Source organism: Plecotus auritus (genome assembly GCF_963455305.1).
Source record: "Plecotus auritus genome assembly, chromosome: 9".
NCBI lineage: Eukaryota > Metazoa > Chordata > Mammalia > Chiroptera > Vespertilionidae > Plecotus > Plecotus auritus.
The window spans coordinates 92080123-92104463 of record NC_137783.1 but is presented as its reverse complement, the minus strand read 5'-3'; the positions used below and the strand labels follow the sequence as shown (position 1 = coordinate 92104463).

The 24341-nt window shown below is 45.2% G+C and overlaps 1 protein-coding gene across 2 annotated transcripts in view; it reads left to right on the top strand.

The window, feature by feature from the left end:
• The window catches only part of AMOTL1 (angiomotin like 1), a 106092-nt gene that overhangs the window by 2952 nt on the left and 78799 nt on the right, over positions 1-24341 (top strand). The window contains exon 1 of one of the 2 annotated variants that reach the window (XM_080688168.1): positions 16066-16368. The exons of the other annotated variant lie outside the window; for it this stretch is intronic. Coding sequence (XP_080544294.1) covers positions 16320-16368 — 49 coding nt within the window. The 5' untranslated portion in view covers positions 16066-16319. Of the gene's footprint in view, positions 1-16065; positions 16369-24341 lie in introns of those variants that run through there. 2 annotated transcript variants of the gene reach the window in all.

The window sequence follows — 24341 nt, the reverse complement described above, 5'->3', positions numbered from 1 at the left end:
CCTTCAGGGGAGGGCAGTTAGGGGCAATCAGGCTGGCAGGGGAGCAGTTAGGCATCAATCAGGCTGGCAGGGGAGTGGTTAGGGGGTGATCAGGCTGGCAGGCAGAAGCGGTTAGGGGCAATCAGGAAGGCAGGCAGGCGAGCAGTTGGGAGCCAGCAGTCCTGGATTGTGAGAGGGATGTCCCAGATTGGAGAGGGTGCAGGCTGGGCTGAGGGACACCCCCCCCCATGCACGAATTTCGTGCACTGCACCTCTAATACACACACACACACACACACACACACACACACACACACTGAGTGGCCAGATTATTATGTGTTCAGTGATCATAATAATCTGGCCACTCAGTGTATAAAACACGAATCTGAGAGTCTGAGACCAGGGTTCTCGCCCTCACTCTGCTCCATCTTCCTTAGTGGATATGTTAACCAGCCTGTAGAAAAGCCGGTGTTGAGCCAGGTGACCTCTAAGGTGTTGTCCAGTTCTAGCCTCCTGATAGGCTGCGAGGGGCCTGAAGCCAGAGGGTGCCCGTAGCTATTGGGTATCAAAGCTCACATTCAAGTGCCATTTATTACTCACATTCAAGTGCCATGCTGTTTGGGAGCATGGTGTCCTCCGAAGGGTTATCCTCTCTCTGACAAAGCGGCTCACTGGATAGCACTGCATTGTTTCCATGCTATTTGGGTCAAAGAGGGAGCAGGGTTTCTCCCTTGGAAAGAATCAGGATAGGTTTGGGTGCTTGTCTTAGACACAACAGGAACAATGCCTCTTATAGCCGTCAATGAGCTTGTCAAGCAGTCATCCTTTCTGGAGCACAGAGGAGCACAGATTCACCCCCACTAGAATATAAGGGTGGAGGGAGAGGTAAGTCATGAAAACTTAGTTCTATCACTGCACTTACTGTGACCTTGGGCAGGTGTCCAAAGTGCTCTTGGCCTCAGTATCTCAGCAACCCACTGGGAGACCTTGCATGGATGCTATAATGGTGCACGTCAAGCACCACGTGCTGTATATGCAGGTATTCAGGAAGTATTTGTTGTTGTTGTCTTATTACTATTATTGGTTTGAAAGATATTTATTTCCCATGTGTGAAAGATGGAATAGTTCTTATAAATTGTCCCACCTCGTAACCAAAACCATCTTTATTTCTACAGTTTTCTCTGCAGTGTAGCTAGTTTCCAAAAACAGATGCTCAGGCATAGTGGTCAGGTCAATTTAATTGTTTAGTTTTTTGTCCCTGAAGCAGCACATGGAATGAGGCCTTTGGTAACAGCCCCACCACTTGCTTGTGGCATGATCTGTAGTCTGTTTCACCTCCAAATTTTCATATAAATCTCCCAATGTACCACAACTGGCTCCTTGAGGAATTAACTCTCAGATCACATAATGAAATTAAGTTACCAAAAAAGGGTTTTTTTGAAAAGGCATATATCTCTGGATGAATGCTATGTTGAAGGCTGCCCATGATGGAGAGTTCAGAAATATGTACTCCCTCCTGCAGCAGTTTCACTGGGTAAGGAGGCAAAGCCCACACCTCTTCAAAGCCTTTCTGTCGTTCCATCCACAGGTAGAAGTGATGGCCATCTCAGGAGGTCAGAGAGATGCCTAGGGAGTTGGGGTGAACCCAGTTGTGACCATGTCTGCCCCTGTCTAATAGCCTTGATTGACTCCCCACTACTTAGAGGATTGGTTTGGTGTAGGAGGACCCCCACCTTCTGCATTACCCCCACTTGCTATAACCTTCTGGTCATATTGAACTATGGGGAGGTCTCCAAAATCAGATCTGTTCCCTTTGTCTGTGGGCCTTTCCTCCTGTCCGCTCCCCTCCCATGGCTGGTTCCTCCTCCTCCTTTGATACTAAGCCCATGTGTCATGTCCTGCTAGTGTTTCTCAAGCCTGCACAATCGAATGGGCAGAGCTATTAAAAGTCCTGACTCTGACCAACTGTACCAGAATCCTTGAAGTGTAGTCCCAAACACCAGTGTTTTATCAGCATGTGTGATTTTTTAAAGTCATCCCTCCAGTGATTCCCATATGTAGCCAGAGTGTCCGCTCCTGCCCTTGATTGTGGCCCCCTCATTCTTCTTGGTAGATCTAGCAGCCAACACAGTGCCCGGCCCAGGTAAATCTTCAATAAATGCTTGTTGCACAAGTGAGTGAGGGAGTCAGCCTGGGATGCTGTGTCTTTTCATAGTGATGATACAGCTTTAAGATTGGCCTCTCTGCTCGTAGTGATGGTGCCTTGGGGACTGAATCCTTTGACCTGTGACACCTCTCTCTCTCTCTCTCTCTCTCTCTCTCTCTCTCTCTCTCTCTCTCTCTCTCTCTCCTTTGTTCGTTTCTTAGGCTTATCCAATTTATCTTCTATTATTCTTAAAAATGGAAGTGTTAAAACCATGTTTAGTGCTTAAGAGCATGTGGGTTTGGTTTTTGCCCCACCTCTGATTTGCCTTACGACCATTGGCAGGGCACTTAATCCCTGTCTCTGCTTCCTAACCTGTAAAACCTTGTGCTGACTATGTTCTAATACTCTTGTAGACCCACTCACCACCCTTCAGCGCTCTGCTTTGTGCCCTGGAAACCTTACCTTCTGGAATGGGTCACCTTCTGGTGTGCAGTTGGATTTGGCCAGTGAGAGGCACTGGTGGGATATGGGAGGGTGGAGAGAAAGATGTCTCGCTACTTATTCCCTTCCCTTCAGGAGGCTGTGTTATTATTCTAGGCCTCATTTCCTCTAGAGTCACCCTCTCTTATGGCATCAACTCTTGCTGGATTCTGGAACCTTCCTTTCTGACTGAGGGGTGGGAACAGCCCTGGGTGCTTCTTCATCACTTGTTTTTCCCTTAACCCTGCCCTCCCCACACACACTTTTGTCAGCAGTCCCTTCATCACTTTCTTCGGTCACTCCTCTTGGGCACCAATCCATTTTCTGATAGGGCCCTGACTGGTACAGTGGGGATGATAGCAACACCAGCTTCCGAGCGTGGTTGTGAAGAGCAAATCATTTTAGGAGGAAGGCGCAAATGAAATAACCATCATTAAACATTTACTATGTTTTCACGTCCCTAGGCAAGTGCTCTGACACCTTTGGGCATGGTCAAAACCTTCTGAAAGATTTAATTTTTAACATATAAATTTTAAAAATGTTGCTATTCATCTACTCTTCCCCACCCAGTATTGGAAGGTTCCGCCAAGACTCAAGAGTTATGAAAAATCTGTTCCAAGTCAAATATATCCTGAATCCAAAGTTTCTTCACTTCCATTCCTGGGGATGAATAAGGAGAAAGGTCCTAGACTAACATTCACCTACTTGGTGCCGGGCACTTTACATGTGTAAACAGTCTGCTCGGCCTCCCAGCCTGGAGTTTAAATCATGTCCCCTACATTAGTACCCCCAAATATAATGATTTCTGAGCATGTGCCTGCCCATATTGCAAAGAAAGCAAATCTTTCTTTAAGGCTCTTTCCCAATTTTATGTCCAAGAATTCTCAGGGGGTGCTCCTTTGGATCCACGGAGTTAGTTCTGGCTGCTCTAGCCTTTCACCAGGGAAGCTGGAATTCACATACATCTTGCTGAGGCTCGTGGTCACGTGACAACTGCTCCAAGTCCCCTCTTAAGAAACCAGTGACCACATGTCTCCGGACATCACTGCTGCGGCCCCAGTTTACACTGGAACCTGGAGGCTTGGCATTCATCTGCCAGGAATCTGACTGGTTTCCCCTTGTCCTAACCTATGTTGGCCTCAGGCATGAGGACACTGCTCTCCTCTGTACTCTTTCAGCCTCAGAATGGACCCAGATCCTTCTAATTACTACACAAGCCTAGCCACACTGAGAGTCTGGGATCAGGTTGGCACCATGGGCAGCTCTGAGCCAGCCTGCAAACAGCCAGGGCCAGGCACCCCACCCCTGGACCCACCCCAGGTCTCACCACCCTTAGAAGCTATTTCTCCTGCCTTCCTCCCGCCACAATCCCAGGACATAGCTTCCGAGAGGAAGGGAGTTTTCACCCCAGTTTAGCTTTTTCTCAGGGTGATTGACAGTGGAAAATTCAATTCCCTTCACAGGAAACCTCACCCTACTGCAGGGGTGTGGTCTGACCTCCAGGCTGCAACAAAACATTCACAGAACTGTTCACCATTGTCCCGGTTCCCTAAATCCCGGCAACTCAGTCTGTTCTATTATTGATCTTGTTGGGCATACTGCTCATTTCATCCTCAGAAGAACCCAGTGAAGCCACAGAAATGATTTTCACTTTATGGAGGAGGAAACGGAGGGTCAGGAGGTTAAATTATCTGTACAAATTATCTAACACAGCTGGTTAGAGGCAAAGTTTAGATTCAAAATATAATCTCTGGCTCCAGAGCCAATCGTAGCTTCCTGGGGAGGAGAATAGACAAGTGCCCTCCTCCCAGGGAGACCTGGTTGTGGGTTAAATAAATAACATGCGAAAGTAACCAGCATAGAGCCTGGCAATACAGTATATGGCTGTTCAGTACATATACTTGTTGAATAAGTGAATGGTAGGTACTCAAAAGATATAAATATTTTATTAGACCATTACATAGTGATCAATATGCGCTAAAGGAATTTTCTGTAATGGGATTTGAAGCAACAACCAGAAAGATTTCTCTGCACTTCATTCACTTCCTGCTCTGTATGCCAGTGTAGAGTACCTGGGACAGGAAACCTCATATGGCGAGGAAGTGATTTCTAAAGGAAACTACAATGTTGCAGCAGCATCATTTAAGGCAGGTTAGTAGAAGCCTGGAGAGAAATCTGGATGCATAACTGAAGGCAAGTGGACTCAGGCTCAGGTGTAAAATTCATCACAGCTCCCTAGGTGTGTGTTTACAAAGTGATACTACACATTGCCCAGGAGGTGGAGTTTTTTTTCAGGGAGAGAATGGATTAGGAAAGGGAAAATGACAATACATTCTGAGGTTTAAATGCTTATCTACCTTGGCTAAGGAAAAAAAAACAAACAAGGGAGATAGGGAATAGTGGGATAAAACACACACACACACACACACACACACACACACACACGTGCGTGGCATGCATGAATGCGAAAATGGAAACGTAATTTTCTTGCCAAAGTGATGTTTTTACTAGAAGTCTAGAAAAAGACTTGTGTCGAATTATTTCTGGATCTTAAACACAATCACAACTACCTAGAAAGGATGGTATTTCTTCCCGTGTTAAGGACACTGGAGTCTAAAGGGTGTTAATGCCCAGCCTGGTCTGCTCAGGAGTACTGTGATTCTGGTTTCTGGGTCACATTCTTACTGGAAGATCATTCTGGAACGTGTCCTGTTTGTTTTTGTTTCTCTCAAACTGGTTTTGCCCAGGTTCGGCCCATCAAAATGATTCGATACCATTTGTTTCTCTCCCTGTTACCCTTTGCTCTTTTCTCCCCTCTTCTCTCTGGCCTCATCTCTCTCTCCCTGCACCCTTTCTGTCTCTGGTCCCCTAGGTCAGCGTGCTTCCCCTTCCTCCTCTAGCTCCCTCCTTCCTTTTCCCATCTTCAGCTGGAATATGGCCAGAAAGGGCAGTGCTGGCCTTCCTGGGCCTCTCTGCCAGAAAATGGAACAGGTCAAATTGTAAAAATGATTTAGAAAGAATGCTTTTTGGCAAAATGGGGAAACAGATGTCCAGGGGTGGGTTTGCTGTCTCTCGCCGTCTGCTGCCTGCTGAAACGCCCTCCTTTGAGGATTGCTAGATGTGACACTCCTCGCCGGGCACCCCTGGGGTTATTTTCATGTCAAATACGCGTGTGCATTTATCGCTGCTTAATCCTCCTCTCCCGGTGACCTTTGTACCCCCACATACAGAGTTGGCAAGATTTATTTTCAACCTCTTCTCAGAGTGGACAGGCGCTGTAGTTGCTTTCAGGTCACTGTTTAATAGTCAGCACTTTATGGAAACTTCAGATTCTTTATTTTTTTTTCTGGAGGATATTCTTTCCATTGATTTTTAGAGAGAGTGGAGGGAAGGAGGGAGGGAGGGAGGGAGGGAGAGAGAGAGAGAGAGAGAGAGAGAGAGAGAGAGAGAGAGAGAGAGAGAAACATTGATATGAAAGAAACACATCGATTAGTTGCCTCCTGCATGTGTCCCAACTAGGGTAAGGGATCGAACCTGCAACCCAAGTACGAGGGCTGACGCTCTAATCATTGAGCACACCGGCCAGGTTCTTAAGAAAATAGAGAAAGGACCTGTGGGTGTGGAACCTTATCGGAAATGGACTCTAGGGAAAGCTCGGGGTTGAAGAGGACTGAATGATAGTCTACTGCTGGGACTTGTAACCTGCCAAAGCTCCTTTCTTTCTGTCCCCAAAGGTTTGCTGTTTCTGACTGTTGACCAAAAAGAAAAGTCCATTATTGTGGCCCTTCATGGCTGACCAGCCAGACAATTTAGATTATTCCATCCTTTTTAAAAAACATATTTTCCTTTTGGCTCTAAAAGCCATTTCCCCCCAAACTCAAAAGAGGGATTCCAGATTCTCCTATTTGCTGTAGACTGCGTCCTTGCTGGACACCTGCCGCCTCCAGCCCCAGTGGAGGGTTGCAATGATTAGGGCGAGTGCTCTAAGGGCAGTATGCAAGGAGGGCAGGGGGCCCCAGAGAAGAGGAACCTGACTCAGTCATGGAGATCCAGGGGAGGCCAGGCAGGCTTCCTGGCAGAGAGCAATCTTCCCATTGTGACCTGAAGAACAGAGGTCCAGGGCATGAACAGCATCATCTGCCTTAACAGCTGGCCGCAGCCACAGCAGCTCCTCCTCCAGGGTCCGTGTTACTGAGGGCCGAATAATGGAGTGCCAGTGAATGACACTGAATCTTCTGCCTCAGACAAGTCTGGGGTTAACATGGAAATGCTACACAGTGGGACTGTAACCTCATTAACTCCTTCCTGAAATGCTGTGCATATCCTCACGGCTCAAGGAGTCTGTCCCACCAGTAAAAGGTCCTTACATTTGGCTAAGTGGGGTTCCATGGGAGAAAGCACGAGAATTCACTCCTTCCCCATTAGGATCATCATTGTTGTTTGTACTACTCTCAGCTCCTGGGAGCTGCCATTCCACACTGTTTACCAAATGAGAGACTGAGGGACCCTCTAAAGCAGTATAGGGACATAGCCTAGCCTAGGAAGGTGTTGTCAGAATTAGCAAACAAAAATACAGCATACCAGTTAAAGCTGAATTTCAGGTGAAAAGCAAATGATTGTTTGTAGTATATATGTGTCCCCTGCAACCTTTGGGATATACTAAACTAAAAACTTCGGTTGCTTATCTGAAATTCAAGTCCGACTGGGGGTTTACCTGGCAGCCCTGGGTGTGGGAGCAGCATGTGGGCTGCTTTGCCCTTGCAAAAGGCAGGTCAGCAGAAGCCTGGAGAGAAATCTGGACGCATAACTGAAGGCAAGTGGACTCAGGCTCAGGTGTAAATTTACTTTTTACAAGCAAGCCAAACTACTTGCCTGCATGGCGTTTGGCTTGCTTTGTTAGGAGGCGAGCTCAAGCTCGGCTCTGTTCCTGTCGTCGGTACTCAGTCCCCATTGGACTCCATTCGGGTGCTTATGTCAATGAGATGCGATTGCTCATAGGTGTCTTATTTTATAACCCCATTAGAAAATGGATGCAAAAATTAACTCTTCTTACAGCAGAAATCCTGGACAAATTCAGGGATTTGATGTGCGCTCCATTTCATATAATACGTACCACGGGCCAGTCCTTCTGGACTGGCTGCATGACTTCCAGAGTCTGCGTATGGAGGTTTTCATTCCCTCTATTCTCTCTTGTAACCTGAAGCTGAAGTTTAATCTCCATTTTGAAGAGTCTGAGCATCTTGTCGTTCTCATCCCCTGAACACCCAGGGTCCTCCTTCCTTAATGCATGGTCACTCAGCCTGTGCCAGGTCGTCACCAGAGGGGGTGTTGTGTGTATGTGGAGGAGCCTCCTGAGAAAACCTGGTCTAGATCTGCAGTGACCATTCTTACAACACTTTCTGTGTTGGCATTTGAACCCTGACTTCATATTCTTGAACCCAGTTCTCCATATTTGTGTTCTAGACCTTTAAAACAACTGTTTTTACTGTGATCCAACATAAGGGTACATTTTACATTTAGACTCACATGTACAATTTTTAATATGAATACAACTAAAGTTGAAGTTTTGTGGAATTGCAATTATACCCTTATTAATGGGCTGCATCTGATGTTTTCTAATATGTTTTATTTTATTTATTGAAAATGCTGTTCAATGATTTCCACTAATGGGTGGCCAACTACTCTTTGAAAACAATGATCTGGTGTGTTATACAGTGAATATAGAATAAGTTCATCCATTCCTCTTTCCTTTCTGAAGATGGCTATCAGATTGTATCTTAAACATCTCTTCTCCATGCTGGTTATCTTCCTAATATGGTCTGGTTTCTCCATCCATTCCCATCCTGCTCAACATCGGCTGACTGCCTGACAGTTGAGGAGTGTTTCCCTTTAATCTGGCACTGAAAACTGAGCACATGATCTCACTATATAACTTGACCAATACTTGGCATAGTGACATCAAGCCTGCAACCATGTTACTATCACTCCATGAATTGATACCTATTAGTGATGGTTACTTAATTATTTTAAACTAGAGGCCCGGTGCGGGGTGTCCCTCAGCTTGGCCTGCACCCTCTTGCAATCTGGGACCACTGGCTCCTAACCGCTGGCCTGCCTGCCTGCCTGATTGCCCCTAATTGCTTGCCTGCCTACCTGATCACCCCTAACCACTCTGCTTGCCTGCCTGATCACCCCTAACTGCTCACTTGCCTGACTGATCACCCCTAACCGCTCTGCCTCAGCCCCCACCACCATGGCTTTGTCTGGAAGGACGTCCGGAATGACATCTGGAAGGTCATACGGCTGTCCGGTCTAATTAGCATATCATGCTTTTTATTATTATAGATTTGCCTAAAATATACAATCTAGACCATTTCCCTCCTGTTTTGTCTATAACAATATCTGGAGATATTTTTCTTAGTTGGGGCGGAGGTGGCAGTGAAATCAAGATGCCCATCATTCATATCCTGGATTTACCTATTAAATATTCCAAAACGCAGGACATGTAAACAAAAAGAAACTGTGTGTCTAGCACAGTCTAGCAGAACAATAATTAAAAGTCCTCTAATGTGACCATATTTTGAAAGAAAATGGATAACAAATTGATAATAATAGCTAATAATTATAGTGTATGTGCTGCGTGCTAAGCACTGTGCTGAGAGCTTTACATGCTGTTGACTCATGAATTTCTCACAACCTCTAAGGTGGATACTATTGTTAACTACTACTTATTAAAAGAAGGAAAACCAAGCTTTAGTAAGGTCAAGTGGGTTAACTAGTCAGATAACGAAAGAGTGGCAGAAGGGGAGTTGATCCCAGGCCCATCTGACTTCTTAGCCTGTGTTTTAAGATACTTAACTGTGCCACACAGTCTGGAAACCACCTCTGGTGGTTTAGAAAAAGAGGTTGTTTGTTACATGCCTAGCATAGTGATTTTGTGGAGGCTTAATAGATCTTGGTCCCTTCCATAAGAAGGGAAAAACTTAGTAGACGTTCAGGTCCCTAGCAGCCCCCAGGAGTCTGTGAGTCCATCCATCACTAGCTACACTAGGGTCAGGCCTCAGAGTGCTTTCCACTGGTTCATCCAGGATGGACTCGGGGCAGCAGCTCTCCTGTCCAGGCGAGCTGGGAGGAGGAGCTGCTTGCTTGTCAGGGCAAGTAATGCAGTGGTTAAAGCAGGCTTGAATCCTGCCTCTGTCACTCATAAGCCACCTGACTTCAGGAAATTCACATAACCTCACCTAGACTTTTCCCTCATGTGTAAAACTTGGATGATAATGCCTACCTTTCAGGTACCGATAAAATGAGATAGTGTTTGAAATCACCTGGCACAGAGGAGACACTACTCTGTGCATGCTAGATCAGAACTGAGAACTGGGCTTTGACTATTCTTCTCCTACAATGACTCTTGCCAATTGCCTTACTTAGGTTGGGATTCTGTGTTCATAGAAAGGTAGGTCCCCCAAATGTTCTACACCAGTGGTTCTCAAAGTGTGACCCATGGACCAGCTGCATTAGAATCATCTGGGAACTTGTTAGAAATGCAATTCTTGGACCCCACCCTGACCTACTGAATCAGAAGCTGTGTGTCAACAAGCTCTTCCGGTGACTGATGCAGCTAAAGTTTTAAGAACCACTGCCCTACTGCACTGGGGATCCTGGTCTCCCCTGTTTTAAATGCGGCTCATTCGAAGCCTCTAGAGAGATTGTGTCTTTTGTATAAATATTGTGATCAAATACATAGACTGTGGAGTTTACTTTCAGGTTGTTTCTATTTAATCCTTTTATATTTTACCCCCAGTTGGTCATTTTCTGATGTTTCCTTTCTCACTTCCACTTAGTTTGAAACTCATCTGTATATACCTTATGTCATGAAGGTTGAATAGAAAGGGTCCATTCCCAGACACTGGATAAGGGAGACTGGTACCATGGCTAAGGAATTCTTCCTGGGCCCATCCCTGGATCCTCGGTACCGGATACCTGCAGGTCCTCTCTCCCTTTGCCTCCTTTGTTTCTAACACTCATTGAGCTCTTCCCTGCTTCGAGATCTTTGCACATGCTGTTTGCTCTCCCTTCTTCATCACCTTCCAGAAGCCTTCCCTTCCCACCCCCTCTAAGAAGCCACCATTCTCCTTTGTTAGTCTCAGTGATTGCTCCTTTTCTTCATTACACATGGACAAATTTGTATCATAGATTTATTTATATACATTTAGTAAGACAGAGCCCATACCATGATATTTGGGCAACTAGTGGAGTGTCTTGTCATTCAATGTAACTGATAATATTTTTTGAATCAATGAATGAATGAACCATTGTAGTGCTCACATAGTTTTGCCTTCTTTCAATCTGTATTGTGCTTTCCTTTTACTTAATCCTTCTGTTTAGGACTTATTTTTTTCTGATTATTTCTAATTATTTCACTTTCTACCTTGGTCTTTTCTGAAGACTGTTCTGCATTGTATGATATTGGCTCTATCACAGATACACTATAAGTACTTCCTGATTTCCAGATGAATAACATCATTTAAATTTTAACACCTCACCCCACTCTGAGTTTATGCTGTAAAACAAGTTTTTCTCCTGAACTGAACCATCCAGAGGAGCTGAAGCCACTAGGAATGGCGAGAGCTTCCCCATTTCTGTCTTTGGCATTTAAAGTACAAAACATGGTGGTGTTTAGTGTATATTCTAGAAAGAGGAGGACGAGAACTGTTGTATAAGTTGTGGAGGGGCCATTCTTCTTACTGTTCCTTCTAGCTATGGGCAGAAAGGACATATTTTCCAAATAAAACACCCAAGCATCCTTTTCAGAATGGCAACCACAAAGGATCTTAAGTATGAACATTCTGACCTAAGTTATGTCCAAGTATTGTGACAATCTTTATTTTCAATAGTGATCTTGTATTACTGTTATTTTAGGAACTCAGTACGATCCCAGTTTTAGAAAAAAAAAATTGTCTACATCATCTTTGGAAATAAGAGAGTAAAACATGATTAGTTTTTTGGCTGGTATTTTGTAGTTTTTAAATTTATCTTTATTGTTGAAAGTATTATAGATGTCAGCTTTTTTCCCCATTGACCCCCTCCACCCTGCACCCATGATTAGTTTTTTGTTCGTGAAAAGAGGGAAAGGGAGAAACTATTATAGCGTGATATACTACAGGATAAATGAAACCGAGGCTGCTTCTTATTAGTATGCAATTGGATTCACCCAGCAACTCAGTAGAATGATCAATATGGTAAGAAGCTTGGGAGCCTGTAAACGAGGCAACATCAGTTAGTCAGCTAACTCCGTAGTTCTCAACCAGGGGCAGTTTGTCCCATAAGAGACATTTGGCATCTGTGGAGGTGTTATTAGTTACCACAACTTGGTTTGGTGTGGGGTGTTGCTACTGGCATGTAGTGGGTAGAGGCCAGGCATGTTGTTAAACATCCTATAATGCACAGATCAATCCTTCACAACAAAATATTATCAGCCCAAAATGTCAATAGTGCCAGGGCTGAGAAACCCTGAGATAATCAACCAATAAGTATGACCTTTAATACTCCCAAGGTTTTTGTAGTAATAGTGGCAAATACTAATTAAGATGCTTATCATTTATTAAATACCTGCTGTATGCCAGGCTCTTTATATTCACAGCTACTCCGTATTTCAGTCAGGATCTGACCTCGGGTTCGTTTGGGACCAATGCCTCTACCTTCCTCTTTAGCTATTTGGTGTAGGTGCATTTTCCTGGGCAAGTTCATACCTACTCTCTGTTTCTTGTGTTTTGTATAGAACAAAAGGTGTGTTTAGTGCATATCAGTGATAAGTTCACAGGAGACAGTCATGAGGCAAGAAGAGACCGGTGTGTCACATGGGCATGAAGCTAATAACATCCAGACAAACAGGCCAATCCATAGCTTACTAACTGAGCCAAACGCCTGTGTAGGTTGGTAGTATAGACCCTGGCCCTTAGGAGGTATTTAATACATATTTGTTGGGAAGTTTTTTCATAATCAAAGAGTCTTTGGGTAAATTTCAAACAGAGCAGGGTTTCCAGATTATCTGTTATAATACATCTAAATCCTCCTTGGAGCAGTTCCCTCATATCTAAGGCATCTGCAATTTCCAGAACTACAGAGGTGTCTCACCTGTGTATCTTCCACTTGCCTTTCACATCCTCCTCCTCTTCATTTGTCACTCTTCCATTCTTCATTACTCTGGCCTGGCAAAAGCTCATCCCCTGCCCTTCCTCTTGTCAGAGCAATATTCTCCCTGAACCCTCTACTTTAGGCACTTCCAGTAGTCCCTGAATTTTGTTCCCGTCAATAGTTTGCAAGATGAGGCAAGGCGTGTGTCAGAATCTCCAGAGGAGGCAAGTGCCCATGTGACATGCCCATGCCTTTGCTAGTAATATCTTTCTCTCAGTACATGGATTTTTTGGAAACTTCTCCCTGACCCCCTTCACCCCCCCACCCCGCCCCCAAATCCTGCAAAATCGGTCACTCCTTTGTGCTCCCATAATGCTTTGTTTTAACCTGTAATATGGCAGCCATTCTACAGAGGAGCAAGCTGAGGATCCTGTTAGGTTACTCTCCATAGTTGGAAATAGGTGGAGCCAGGACTAGAACATAGGACTTACTCTAAAGGCCAAGTTCATTCTCCTTTCCCTGGATGCCTATTACCTTACCCTTCTTCCGGCCTCTGTCTGGTACATCCTGGTGCCTGCCCGGTTTGGAGACAGTTCTTTGAGCTATCCCTACGAACGCTGAAATTGTTCCATCATCACCTCCCTAACTTTCCTAGGGGTGAGTAAAAGACAACCCGTGTCACTTTAGAAAGGAAAGATGCTGACCTTTAGAGTGTTTGTGCAGATCCAAAGAAAACACAGATACTGACTGGTTCACCTGGCTGATAGTGAAACGGCATTCAGTTTTTATTATTAACACACCTTCTTCCTATTTGGCCCATATTTTGGAATCTCCAACCAAATATTATTGTAAAGTGTTATTCATGATCTTTTGCTAGTCAGACCCTAAGTCTTTTTCTCAGGCCTTAGTTCCTGAACAATAGATTCAGATGTAATTAATGTAGAAGATTATTCACTTTCCATATTTGATGTAGTGATTATTAATAGTTGAAGTTAAGGTATATGGAGGGGGAAATTGGCCTCCAGCAGGTCTTTCTGCCGATGCTGCCATGCATTTGACTTGTGTTATCACTTGGTATCAATATGAAGAGTCTAGGCTGGTCCACCTAATTGAATCAGAAGATTCCTGAGCCCACAAGCTGTGCCTGTCACTTCATCAGAAGTCGAGACATCTGTAACTTTTGAGAAAGGGACCAAATTCCTAAGTTTCCTGTCTTCCATGCCTTTAAACCTGCCCAGTTCTCTACTTCTCCAACCTCTTCCTCTTCTTCCTCCTTCTTTCCCTAATTTTTTGTTGTGGGCATTCCAGGTAAACCAATCTTCACAGCTTCATTTTTCCCCCTCTATACCTCTTTTCGGCTTCTCACCCAAGCTCTTCTTATTTCCTCTTGCTCAGGGGACAGTAAGTCTTTTAACATCTTTCTCAGACAAGTTTCCTCTCTGTCTCAGCTCTGCTTCTTCCATCATGGGTCCAATGACCCATTCTTCTAAGAACGGTCCATTCTCCCTGTGACGCAGGTCCAAAAGCTGGGTTAGCTTGATTGCTTTGCTCTTTTTCCCAGGATAGCCATCTAGTCCACGGAAAGAGTAAAATCTTGCTCCAAAGGTTTGGTATCTTTCTTCATTGTATTTGGTATCTTCAAAAACTTGGTATCTACATGGTATCTCTTCCTTCCCATCTCCTTTGCCCCAACCTCTCAGGTCATTGCTTCCTGCAACTATTTCCCAGATCCTTGCTGCCTTACAGGGCTATTGGAGGCTTGGTTGAACTAATAATAGCAAGTATATGGTGAGCACTTACATGCATTGTGCTAAATATTCTACGTTTGTTACTTTATTCAGTCCTACAACCACCCTGTGAGGCTTAAGTGCTATTTTCATCACTGTGTAAACTGAGGTTTAGAGAAGTTAGGCAACTGCCCCAAGATTACACAGATGGTTAGTGGTTGCACTATGACTCAATCCATGCCTGTTTTGTTCCCAGGGTGCTTGTAACTTATAAATTCTGTTGCCTCCTAGGATACAGTATGGTATCTAATAGAGGTCAATTAATAAATGTGAGTTTCCTTCCTTCCTTCCCTCCTTTTTCTGTCTGTTCTTTCCCAGTCTATGCTAAAATGCTAGCTGCCTCTGAGCTCCACCACACTTCAATGCTTCCCTTTCTCCTGTAGTCAGAACTTCTCTCCACCTTTTCCAGGCACCTCCAGCTCTTGTGTTGTTGCCTTCCTGTTTTGTTTGCATATCTTGTCTTCTTAAATAAATCTTTGAAGGGCTTAGCTGCTTTTGTGTGCTATCAAGTACCAGGATAGCTGACTTTAAATAGAGTAGGCATTTGGTAAATAATGGTTAAATTACTGCATTTGGACTTTATCTGGAGAGGTTCCTGAGCTAGCCATCCTGGGAATCAGAAGACTAGATTGGAATCATCAGAAGAACACACAATCCAAGAGGAATGACTGAAGGGGAACAACTGCTGGCAGTCTGATTAGGAGATTGCCACAATCCGGCAGGAATGCTCGAAGGGATCCTGGTCTAGTGAAAGGGCAAGGAAGGAGAGGAGAGGCACACCAGAGGTGTGCGTGCACTGACTCTCCTATTAACATCTTCCTGCACAACTGTTGTATCACCTGGCCTCTCGCCCTGGGAGCAGCAGAGCTGGCCTTTGAAAGCCAGGGAGAAATGTTATGGTGGGGCGGTTCCTTGTTTCCAGATCAAGGCTCCCAAGGCCTGCCCTATATAATTGAGTACAATGGTGTGGGAGAATAATGTTACTTAGTAAGGCCTGGTTTAGTAGGAGGTGGGGGAGAATCGGCCACATTTCCCAGAGTCACTGTCTTCGCCTCCACTGGGGCAGATAACGGCTTGGGGTTTGTGGCCACAGGATGTACAGTTTTCCCAGTACATTTAATAGCTAAGGCTGTAAGATCTGTTAGCAGCATGTCGTCCAATCTCAGCGTGTGACAGAAGCACTGGGGCCTGGGAATGCAAAGAGAAAAGTGTGTGGCCACTTTTCACCTGGAAATTCCACTTAAGAAAAAATCCTAAACGGAACCTAGCCTGGACTTAGAGGACCGATAAGAAACCGGTATCTGCCAGAGTAGCCTGATGGGAAGGAAGAGCAAGTCGAAGGAAGAGGAACTGGCCAGTCTGACAATTAATTAAACCGCAGCGGGGGACAAAACAGGGCGGCTATCGCCTTCCTAACTCTGGGAGACACGTCAGCCGGCGCTTCAGGCAATGGCAGCAGGCAGGCTCCTGGACCCGAGGACTGTCGAGCCCGACTGTAGGCGGGCTCTAGGGCCCAGCGGCCGGGCGCCGGGGCGGGGTGGAGTGTAGGGTTACAGTGACGAGCCCGGACGACCCTCCCCGACCCGCGCGGCGGGAGCGCGCGGGACGCTCTAGGACCCAGCAGCGGTTGTCGGGTTTGGGGCTGGAGGTGAAGTCCTGGCATTTCCCTTCTTCCTGTGTGAATGGGGCTGATTGTCGGGCGCCGCTTCCCCGCGCAGCCCCACGCCATGCCCTGCGCGCTGCCTGGCGGCCGCCTTTTCCAACCGCGGCACTGAACTAGCCATGATCGCCTCATGTGGAGGGCAAAGTTGCGCCGGGGAACTTGTGAGTCTGCGGTGAAAGGTAACCAGTCCCCGCTCGGGATGCGCCTCCGCGTCTTCCAGATCTCCCACGAGAGGGACCCAGTGTTCCCCGCCCCCTGCTGCTCGAGGCTGGGTGCCCTCTTCGGGGGCTCGGGGATGAGATAGCCTCGGCTCGGAGAGACTCGGGCAGCCGATTCGGTGCCAGGGGCCCGAGTGATCGCCACTGGAATCCTGCTCTCTTACCCAGATTTTTTTAAAGAGCAGAACTCCGTCTCCGCGCCACCCTGTAGGCCCTCAGTGCCAGCGGGTTGGGTCACAGAGCCCTGTTGCTCCGCGCTCCCTCGAAGACTGGGAAGTTGTGTCCGCCCGCGGGGCCCAGGACCTCGGGGTGCGGGCGCGCCGGACGCGGGGACTGGTCTTTCCGGAGGGGCCCTGCCATATGGCTGCACTCTCTGAGACGCGCCCGCGCCCGGGTCTCCGGACTGCCGAGGGAAGAGGCGGAAAGGGGGTGGCGGGTGGCCGCTTCCCTCCTTGCGAGACAAAGGCGCGCACACCCGCCGGCCCGACGGGCTGCGCGCTCCCGGCCTGACCCTTCCTGCCTGGGGGGAGTCGGCCCTGGCGGATTGGGGAGAGGAAGGGGTTGCGCCCCGGACGCCTAGGCTTGGGTCACGTTAGCTTCTCCTTCTTTGTTCTCCCCAGTTTATTTGACAGAAGCCGGGGAGTTACATCTAGCTCTCCCTTGCTGTTTATGCCGCCTTTAAAAGAATCTGGTTTCTAGGGGGAGGCGGGGGATCAAACTTTCCAAGATGAACTGTTTTTTTCTTGGATTGTGACATTTGTGGCGGGAGGGAGATTGGCGCGTCGCCCGATGGATGACAGCCGAGTGGAGCTGAGGCCCTGCGCTTGGGCAGGGGCCTAAGGTGCCCAGTAGTCAGCCCTGCTGGACTGACAGCCCCTGCACGCACCCACCTCGAGGGCCTCGGCCGTCTGTACTGAGCTGGCAGCGAAGATGCCCGGTTTACCCCTTGAGCCCCAGCCTGAGATTCCCGACTCTCCGCCTGCCCGAAGCTCACTTGCCTCGCCACGCCTTGCTCTCTAGTATCTTGACTGGTGGAAGGGAAGACTTGCCCTTTCCATTTTTGTTCTAAGGTTTTTTGCTTTTGTGGCTTCGGTGTTGGTTTACTGTCTCCAATTGGCAAATGCTTTGGAAAATGCCCAGCTTGCATGTGGATCACCTGGGTGGACTGGGGCTTCGGCAGCTGGGGCCCTCCGCATGCAGCCTCCGGAGACTTTGTGGTTTGGACTAACATTTTGGGCCCCTGGGCCCTGAGCTCCCTTGCAATCGTGACACAGTGCGGACGACAGGGTTGCCCATGACCTTCTTTCTAGGCATATCAGGAGAGTCCAGTTTTTGTACTGCTGCTAAAGTCCTGGGGGGTGGTGGTTGGGGTGGGGGGTGGTGGTGGTAGAGAGCCATTTATGATACCCAGAGATGCCTCTGACTACTCCAAACAATGTTATTTGCCATAAGCAAGTAAAATCAGAATAGAGGGATATTAATAGCTACGATTCCAAAAAAAAAGTCCTTGCTTTTCGGGAAGTGAAAAGTCAGGGCTTGACAGAATGACCTCACTCAGCTGCTCCTGTGTAATATAATTTAAAAAAAAATTTTTTTTTTTTTAAGCTGAAAAAAAGAAAGAAAAGAATAGTCAGGGCTTGAAATGTTGAACAGTCATGGCTTTCTGCTTCCAAACTGCTGCTTGGGTCCCTGCCAAACTGACAGATTTCCTCTGGCTGCCCAGCACTCCTGGACACCCCTACCCTGACTGCCCACCACTCCTGAACACCCCTACCCTGACTGCCCAGCACTCCTGAACACCCCTATTTCTGACTGCCCACCACTCCTGGCACCCACCACTTCTGGATTCTGGAAGCTCCCTGTGGTGGTCAGACCCAGGTTAACTATTAGGGGTCTGTCTAGATGACAAACTCTTGAAGAATCTAGACCAGTGATTCCCAACGTAGGGCACACGCCCCACAAGGGGGCAATTCGAAAATGAGTTATTAACAGTGAACTTTTTGCATTTCTTATGGTTCTAGGTGCCTCATATACTGTATATAAATATATATTGTGACATATTTATGCATTTCAGTTCTCTATATGTTTTGAAACTTCATTTGCTGTTTTTCATATCAGTTCATATTATTATTTTTAAAATAATTTCTTAGTGATTTCTTTCTTAGTACTTCAACTGTCCTTTCATTCTTTTATTTTTCTCTTTCATGGATGCCATGTTCTTTGAAGCTTGTTAAGTTAATGGCCTTTTAGGCTTTCTCCACGTGAATAGGAGTTCACTTTTGAATAATAAGAATTATATGTCACATGAGGGGGCATCAGGATTTTAGAGATGCTTAGGTGGGAAATGGCCCAAAAAGGTTGGGAACCACTGCTCTAGACCAATGTGAAATTTATTTCCCATCACATTGCTCTGAGCAGTATAGTGCCTTTAGTATGACTGCTTTTTATGGGACTTACGGGAACAATACTTAAATACACTTTGAACTATTTACAGAGGCGTAAAGGATTGGAAGCCACTTATTTGACCAGAATGAAAAGGAGTAGGGCATAGAGTAGAGGCTTTAAAGATGCTCTACTCTCCCTGGTGAGGTGTTGGTGGGGGAGTGTTTAGTTTTTGGAAAGATACATTTTCAAGATAAGGAAACCCTTGTAACCTCTGCAAGTGGCTAGGAGGGGAAGAGGGTGCTGGACTTAGAAGGTCCATTCCCCCCTCCCCTTCTTTTTAAAGTGCACAGACGTCTTGGTCTTTTAGGTTCTGCGCAGAGGGAGGGTGAAGAATACTAATGTATGGAAGGGCACATGGAGATCTAAGCATTTAAAAATATATCTTTTCATGGAAGTTAATGGAGGACATTCAGTTTAAATGATATTTTAAAGGGCTGTCCTTAAGAAAAGCACATGAATGCAGGAATGTGAGTGGTTTTATGGGCAGGCACACTGCTGATTAGACTGGAGAATGCCTGCCTTGGCCAGTTCGTCTGGAGGCATCTGCCTTTTTTTGGTCCATCCCTGTGCAGGAGTGTGGACCCAAGCCTGGGAGAGATGGCTGAGCTAATTGAAATTAGATGGCAGTCTGGCTGGTGAGAATTCTGTTGAAAAGTACAGCCCCTCAGTACCAGTGCTGTTTTTACTTAGTATTTTGTGGAAGTGCTCTGAAAATGATAAAGTACTACAGTATTCCCCCATTACCTCCCAGTGGATGCCTGAAACTGCAGATAGTACTGAACCCTATGTATACTATGTTTTTTCCTATATATACATCTCTATGATAAAGATTAATTTATAAATTAGGCACAGTAAGAGATTAGCAATAACTAATAATAAAACAGAACAGTTATAACAATATACTATAACTAGAGGCTCGGTGCATGAAATTCATGCACGGTTAGGGTCCCTAGGCCTGACTGGCGATCAGGACCAATCGGGGCCTTCCCGCTGCCAGCTGGGGCCTCCCTTCATTCTGTGCTGCCCCCTGGTGGTCAGCGCACGTCATAGTGAGTGATCAAACTGCCAGTCTCCTGGTCAAACTCCTGAGGAGACACTTTGCATATTAGCCTTTTATATATCTATAGATAAAAGTTATGTAAATCGCTTTGGGGCCATTATTAAGTAAAATAAGGGTTACCTGAGCACAAGCACTGAGATACCAGGACAGTCCATCTGATAACTGAGCCAGTTAAGTGACAAATGGGCAGGTAGGGTACACACTGGATGAAGGGGCTGGTCACGTCCTAGGCCAGATGGAGTGGGATGGTGTGAGATTTTATCACACTGCTCATAACCGTGTGAAATGTTAAACTTATGAATTGCTGATTTCTGAAATTTTCCATTTAATATTTTTAGACTGAGGTTGACCTGAGGTTACTGGAACCTTGGAAAGCAGAACCATGGGCTACCGTATATAATGTAAGCCTTTTAAAGAAAAAATAATGACTATGAAACAAAGGAATTGCTAGTAAAGATTGTAAAAACCTGAAAGATTTTCCAGGCCCATAAATTAAAAGGAAGAAACTTTGTAAGACCTATTAGTATTTCTGATATGCACAATTCTTTGGAGAATTGTAATACCCCTCCCCCCACCCCGCCCAAATGTGGCTGCTGGCATTTTAAGTGCATGTGGAAGCTCAGGTGAGGAAATTCTCTAGTGTTTTGAATATTTTTCACCTATTTTTTTTCCATTAATTTTTGTAGGCTTTTAAGTCCCAGAATCAGTTGGCAATGGAATACTTGAAAGGCAAGGAGTAGTTTGGAGGTCAAGTACGAGGACATCTTTGATTACAGGGTTTGTTGGAAGTAGTCTGGGGTTGTTGAAGTTTTTGTTTGTTTGCAATTAAAAAAGTTATTCTGTTGGTTTGACTTCATTTTGTCTTGGAGGAAAGACACCATTTAAAGGTTGGCCACTGTGGGTAGGTCAGTACACTACTTTTGCTGGCGGGAAGCTATGCCTGGGCTTGTTTGTGTGTTGGCACCATGCTGAGTTCTCTAACTTGGGAGGCCCTTGGCCTCCCTTCTTGTGAAACCTTAGGGTATGTTCATTCCTAGCACTTAGGACAGGACTCCTGGACTCCCCGAGGGGCTCACACATCAGGCATTGGTTTTCCTTTTATGAGGGGGGTGTGCTGCAAGAATTTTAACACACGCAATACCTGACTTTATGGTCAGGGGCACTGATCGCTTTTCCCTTAGATTGTCAAAAAACAAATGACAACAGCTAACACAACAATAGCTGTCCAGTGTGAATGAATCAACTATACCTTTTTTTTGTTGTTGTTAGCTCAGCAAAGAATATATTTTTTGGTGCGCTGCAGAATTTTAGTATTTCGTTTATGTGTGCCATGATATGAGAAAGGTTGACAATCGAAGCTCTAAGGTGTTAGGAAATATATCCCTGTTTAGACCCTAGGGAATTGGATTTACTTTTTAAAAAAATGAAGTCACGTAATCCTACTGTGTATGTTTAAATCTGTGTGTGGGACCTCATTAGCCATTAGCGGAACCAGGAAATTGACATTGGTACAATCCCCAGAGCATATTCAGATTTCCCCAGTTTAACATGCACACGTTTGTGTGTGTATAGGTCTATGCAGTTTTTTTACATGTGTAGATTTCCTGTAGCCACCACCGCAGTCAAGGTACAGAACTATTCCATCACCTCAAGGATCTCCCTGGTGCCAGCCCTTTATAGTAACATCCATCTCCCTTCCCCCACACCCCTTCTCTATAATTTTGAGAATGTTATATAAATAAAATCATGTGCTATGTGACCTTTAAGACATTGGCTTTTTCTCTAAGCCCCAATGCCCTTGAGATCCAACCAAGCTGTTGCATTTTCAATAGGCCATTCCCTTTTATTGCTAAGCAGTATTTCATGGTATGGATGTGCCACAATTTAACCATTCACCTTATTGAAGGACATTCAGGTTGTTTCTAGTTTGGGGGTTCTTAATATTAAATAAATGCCCAGGAGTGTGATTGCTTGATTCTGTATGGTACGTGTATGTTTAGTTTTTTGAGAAACTGACGAATTCTTTTCCAGAGTTACCTGTATTATTTTACATTCCCATGAGCAATGTATGAGAGGGCCAGTTCCTTTGCATCCTCACCTGCATTTGCTTATTATTCTAGCTGCTCCCATAAGGGTTCTAGTCTGTCGTGGTGTTAATTTGCAGCCCCTAATGGCTGATGATGTTAAACATCTTTTCATGAACTTATTTGCCATCTGTAAGTCCTCTTTGGTGGAATGTCTGCTCTGTCTTGTGGCCATGTTCTAACTGGGTTGTTGTTTTTTTTCACTATTGAGCTTTGAGAGTTCTTCATATGTTTTAGGTACTAATCCTTTGTCAGATATGTTGCTTCCACATTTTTTTTTCCAGCATGCAGTTTGTCTTTTTGTCCTTTTAACAGGATATTTTGCAGGAAAAAAATTGTTTAATTTTGATAAAGTTCACTTTGCTGATTTTTTTGGGGGGCGGGGGGTTGTGTGTTTGTTGTCACATCTAAGAACATTTTGCCTAGGTCTATACCCCAAAGATTTTTCTCTACGTTTTCTTCTAGAAGTTTCACAATTTTATGTTTTATAATCAAATTGTGGTTCACATTTACCCTCCTAAGAATTTGTATGTCTTCTGTCATTTATTATGTATTTAGTGCTCTGGAAGCTCACAGATGACTGAGTCATATATGGTTCCTACTCTCATGAGCTCACTGATTAGTGGGGCTCTGTGTGGACTTTCCCATGTGTTGAGGACCATATCGAGACCGTGTGATGAGCACTGAGCAGAGAGGGCTCGCTTTGGTCCAGGTGGTCAGGCGGGCTTCCCTGGGTGTGCTGCCTGAGCACAGCGGGAGTAAAATTGGTTCTTGCCTTTGATCCAGTTTTTGGATATCTTTATTGCCACGGATTCTTCAGTGTGAGGGTCATCCTGGTTCCTGAGTACATGCTGAAGGACGTGGGTGTTGGTGACTTTTTTTTTAATAGCATGTGGCATACTTAAAAAATGCATAAAGAGTATGAATAAGGTTGAATAGATATAAAGTTTGGGTATATATTAAAATGTAAAAGGGGGTGGTATTTTGGATTGTTTAGGAAGAAATAGACCTGGTTTGCTTCCTGGTCCTGCCTCTTCCTTGCTCTGTAAACTCAGGGAATTTGACTTGCTGAAGCCTCGTGGATAAAATGGAGACAATAATAGTTCTTACCTCATGAAGTTGCATGAGGGTGAAATGAAATAATGCATATGTAGCACTTAGCACAGTGCTGGGCACATTGAAAGCATTCAATACATGCCTGCTACAATAATAATAATAATAATAATAATAATAATAATAATAATAATTGCTATGATGAAAACAGCAGAGAGACAAACGGTTTGATAATGTTATGTGTATTCTCATATATCTCCTTTCCCTGAGAAACTGGAATCCCAGTTCCTACTCATAGAAGCTTACCTTTTCACGGTTGGAAACTTTGTGCCATATACCAAATATTTATTGAATGAGGTTAGGAGCTAGAATACTCTATTCACAATCTAGTACTGCCCATAAAATATGCCTTTTCCCCACCCATAAACCCAGATTTTTCTGAATAAAGAACGATTTCCTCTCTGCCCTGACCACAGGAGGTGGCGGGAGGTGTGTCTGCTGTTGTGAGCTGGTTCAGAATTTATTGCCCCAGGTATAGAAAGCCAGGACTCCTGTCACCAGGACACATCCCAGACTTCACAGCTGGCAGCTCCCTTTCCTTTCCCTTGTTGACCAGGTTGTTTCTTTCCCAGAGGAAATGCATGAGGCCTTAGATGTACATTTCTCCAGCAGAGGCTCTCAGACGTGGATGGGCATCAGAATTATTGAGAGGACTTATTTGAACACAGCCAGCAGAGCCCCAACCCCAGAGTTTTTGTTTCAGATCTTAGATGGGGCCTGAGAATTTGCATTTCTAACAAGTACTCAGCTGCTGCAGCTGCTGTAGCTCTGGGGAACGCACATTAAGAACCACTATTTTAGAGCCCAGTCCTCTTTTAGATTGGACCCATACTAAAGTGCTTAACTCTTTGAAATTGAGTCTACTCATGTTAACGATTGAGATGGAAATAAATTGATTGGTTTCTCAGGTTGATGCACATAACTATTCTCTCTTCTAACCACTTTTTTGTTCCTTCCGCCTTCCCAACTCCATTTTTTCCTCAATTGTCTTATGACCTCTCCTTACTTAGGAGACATGCCAAGTTAGGGTCTGTGGCTACCATATACAAACCATATTGCTTTATCTAGTCACCTAACCTCTGTGAAATAAATGTGTTTACTAAATTCTTATATCCTGAGATTATTGTGAGGCTTACATGAGATACTGCATGTGGAAGGGCTATGTAAGAGGTAAAACATGGTGCAAAATTAGTTTTTTATTATTTTGTGCGATCTCGATGTGCCTTTGGAAC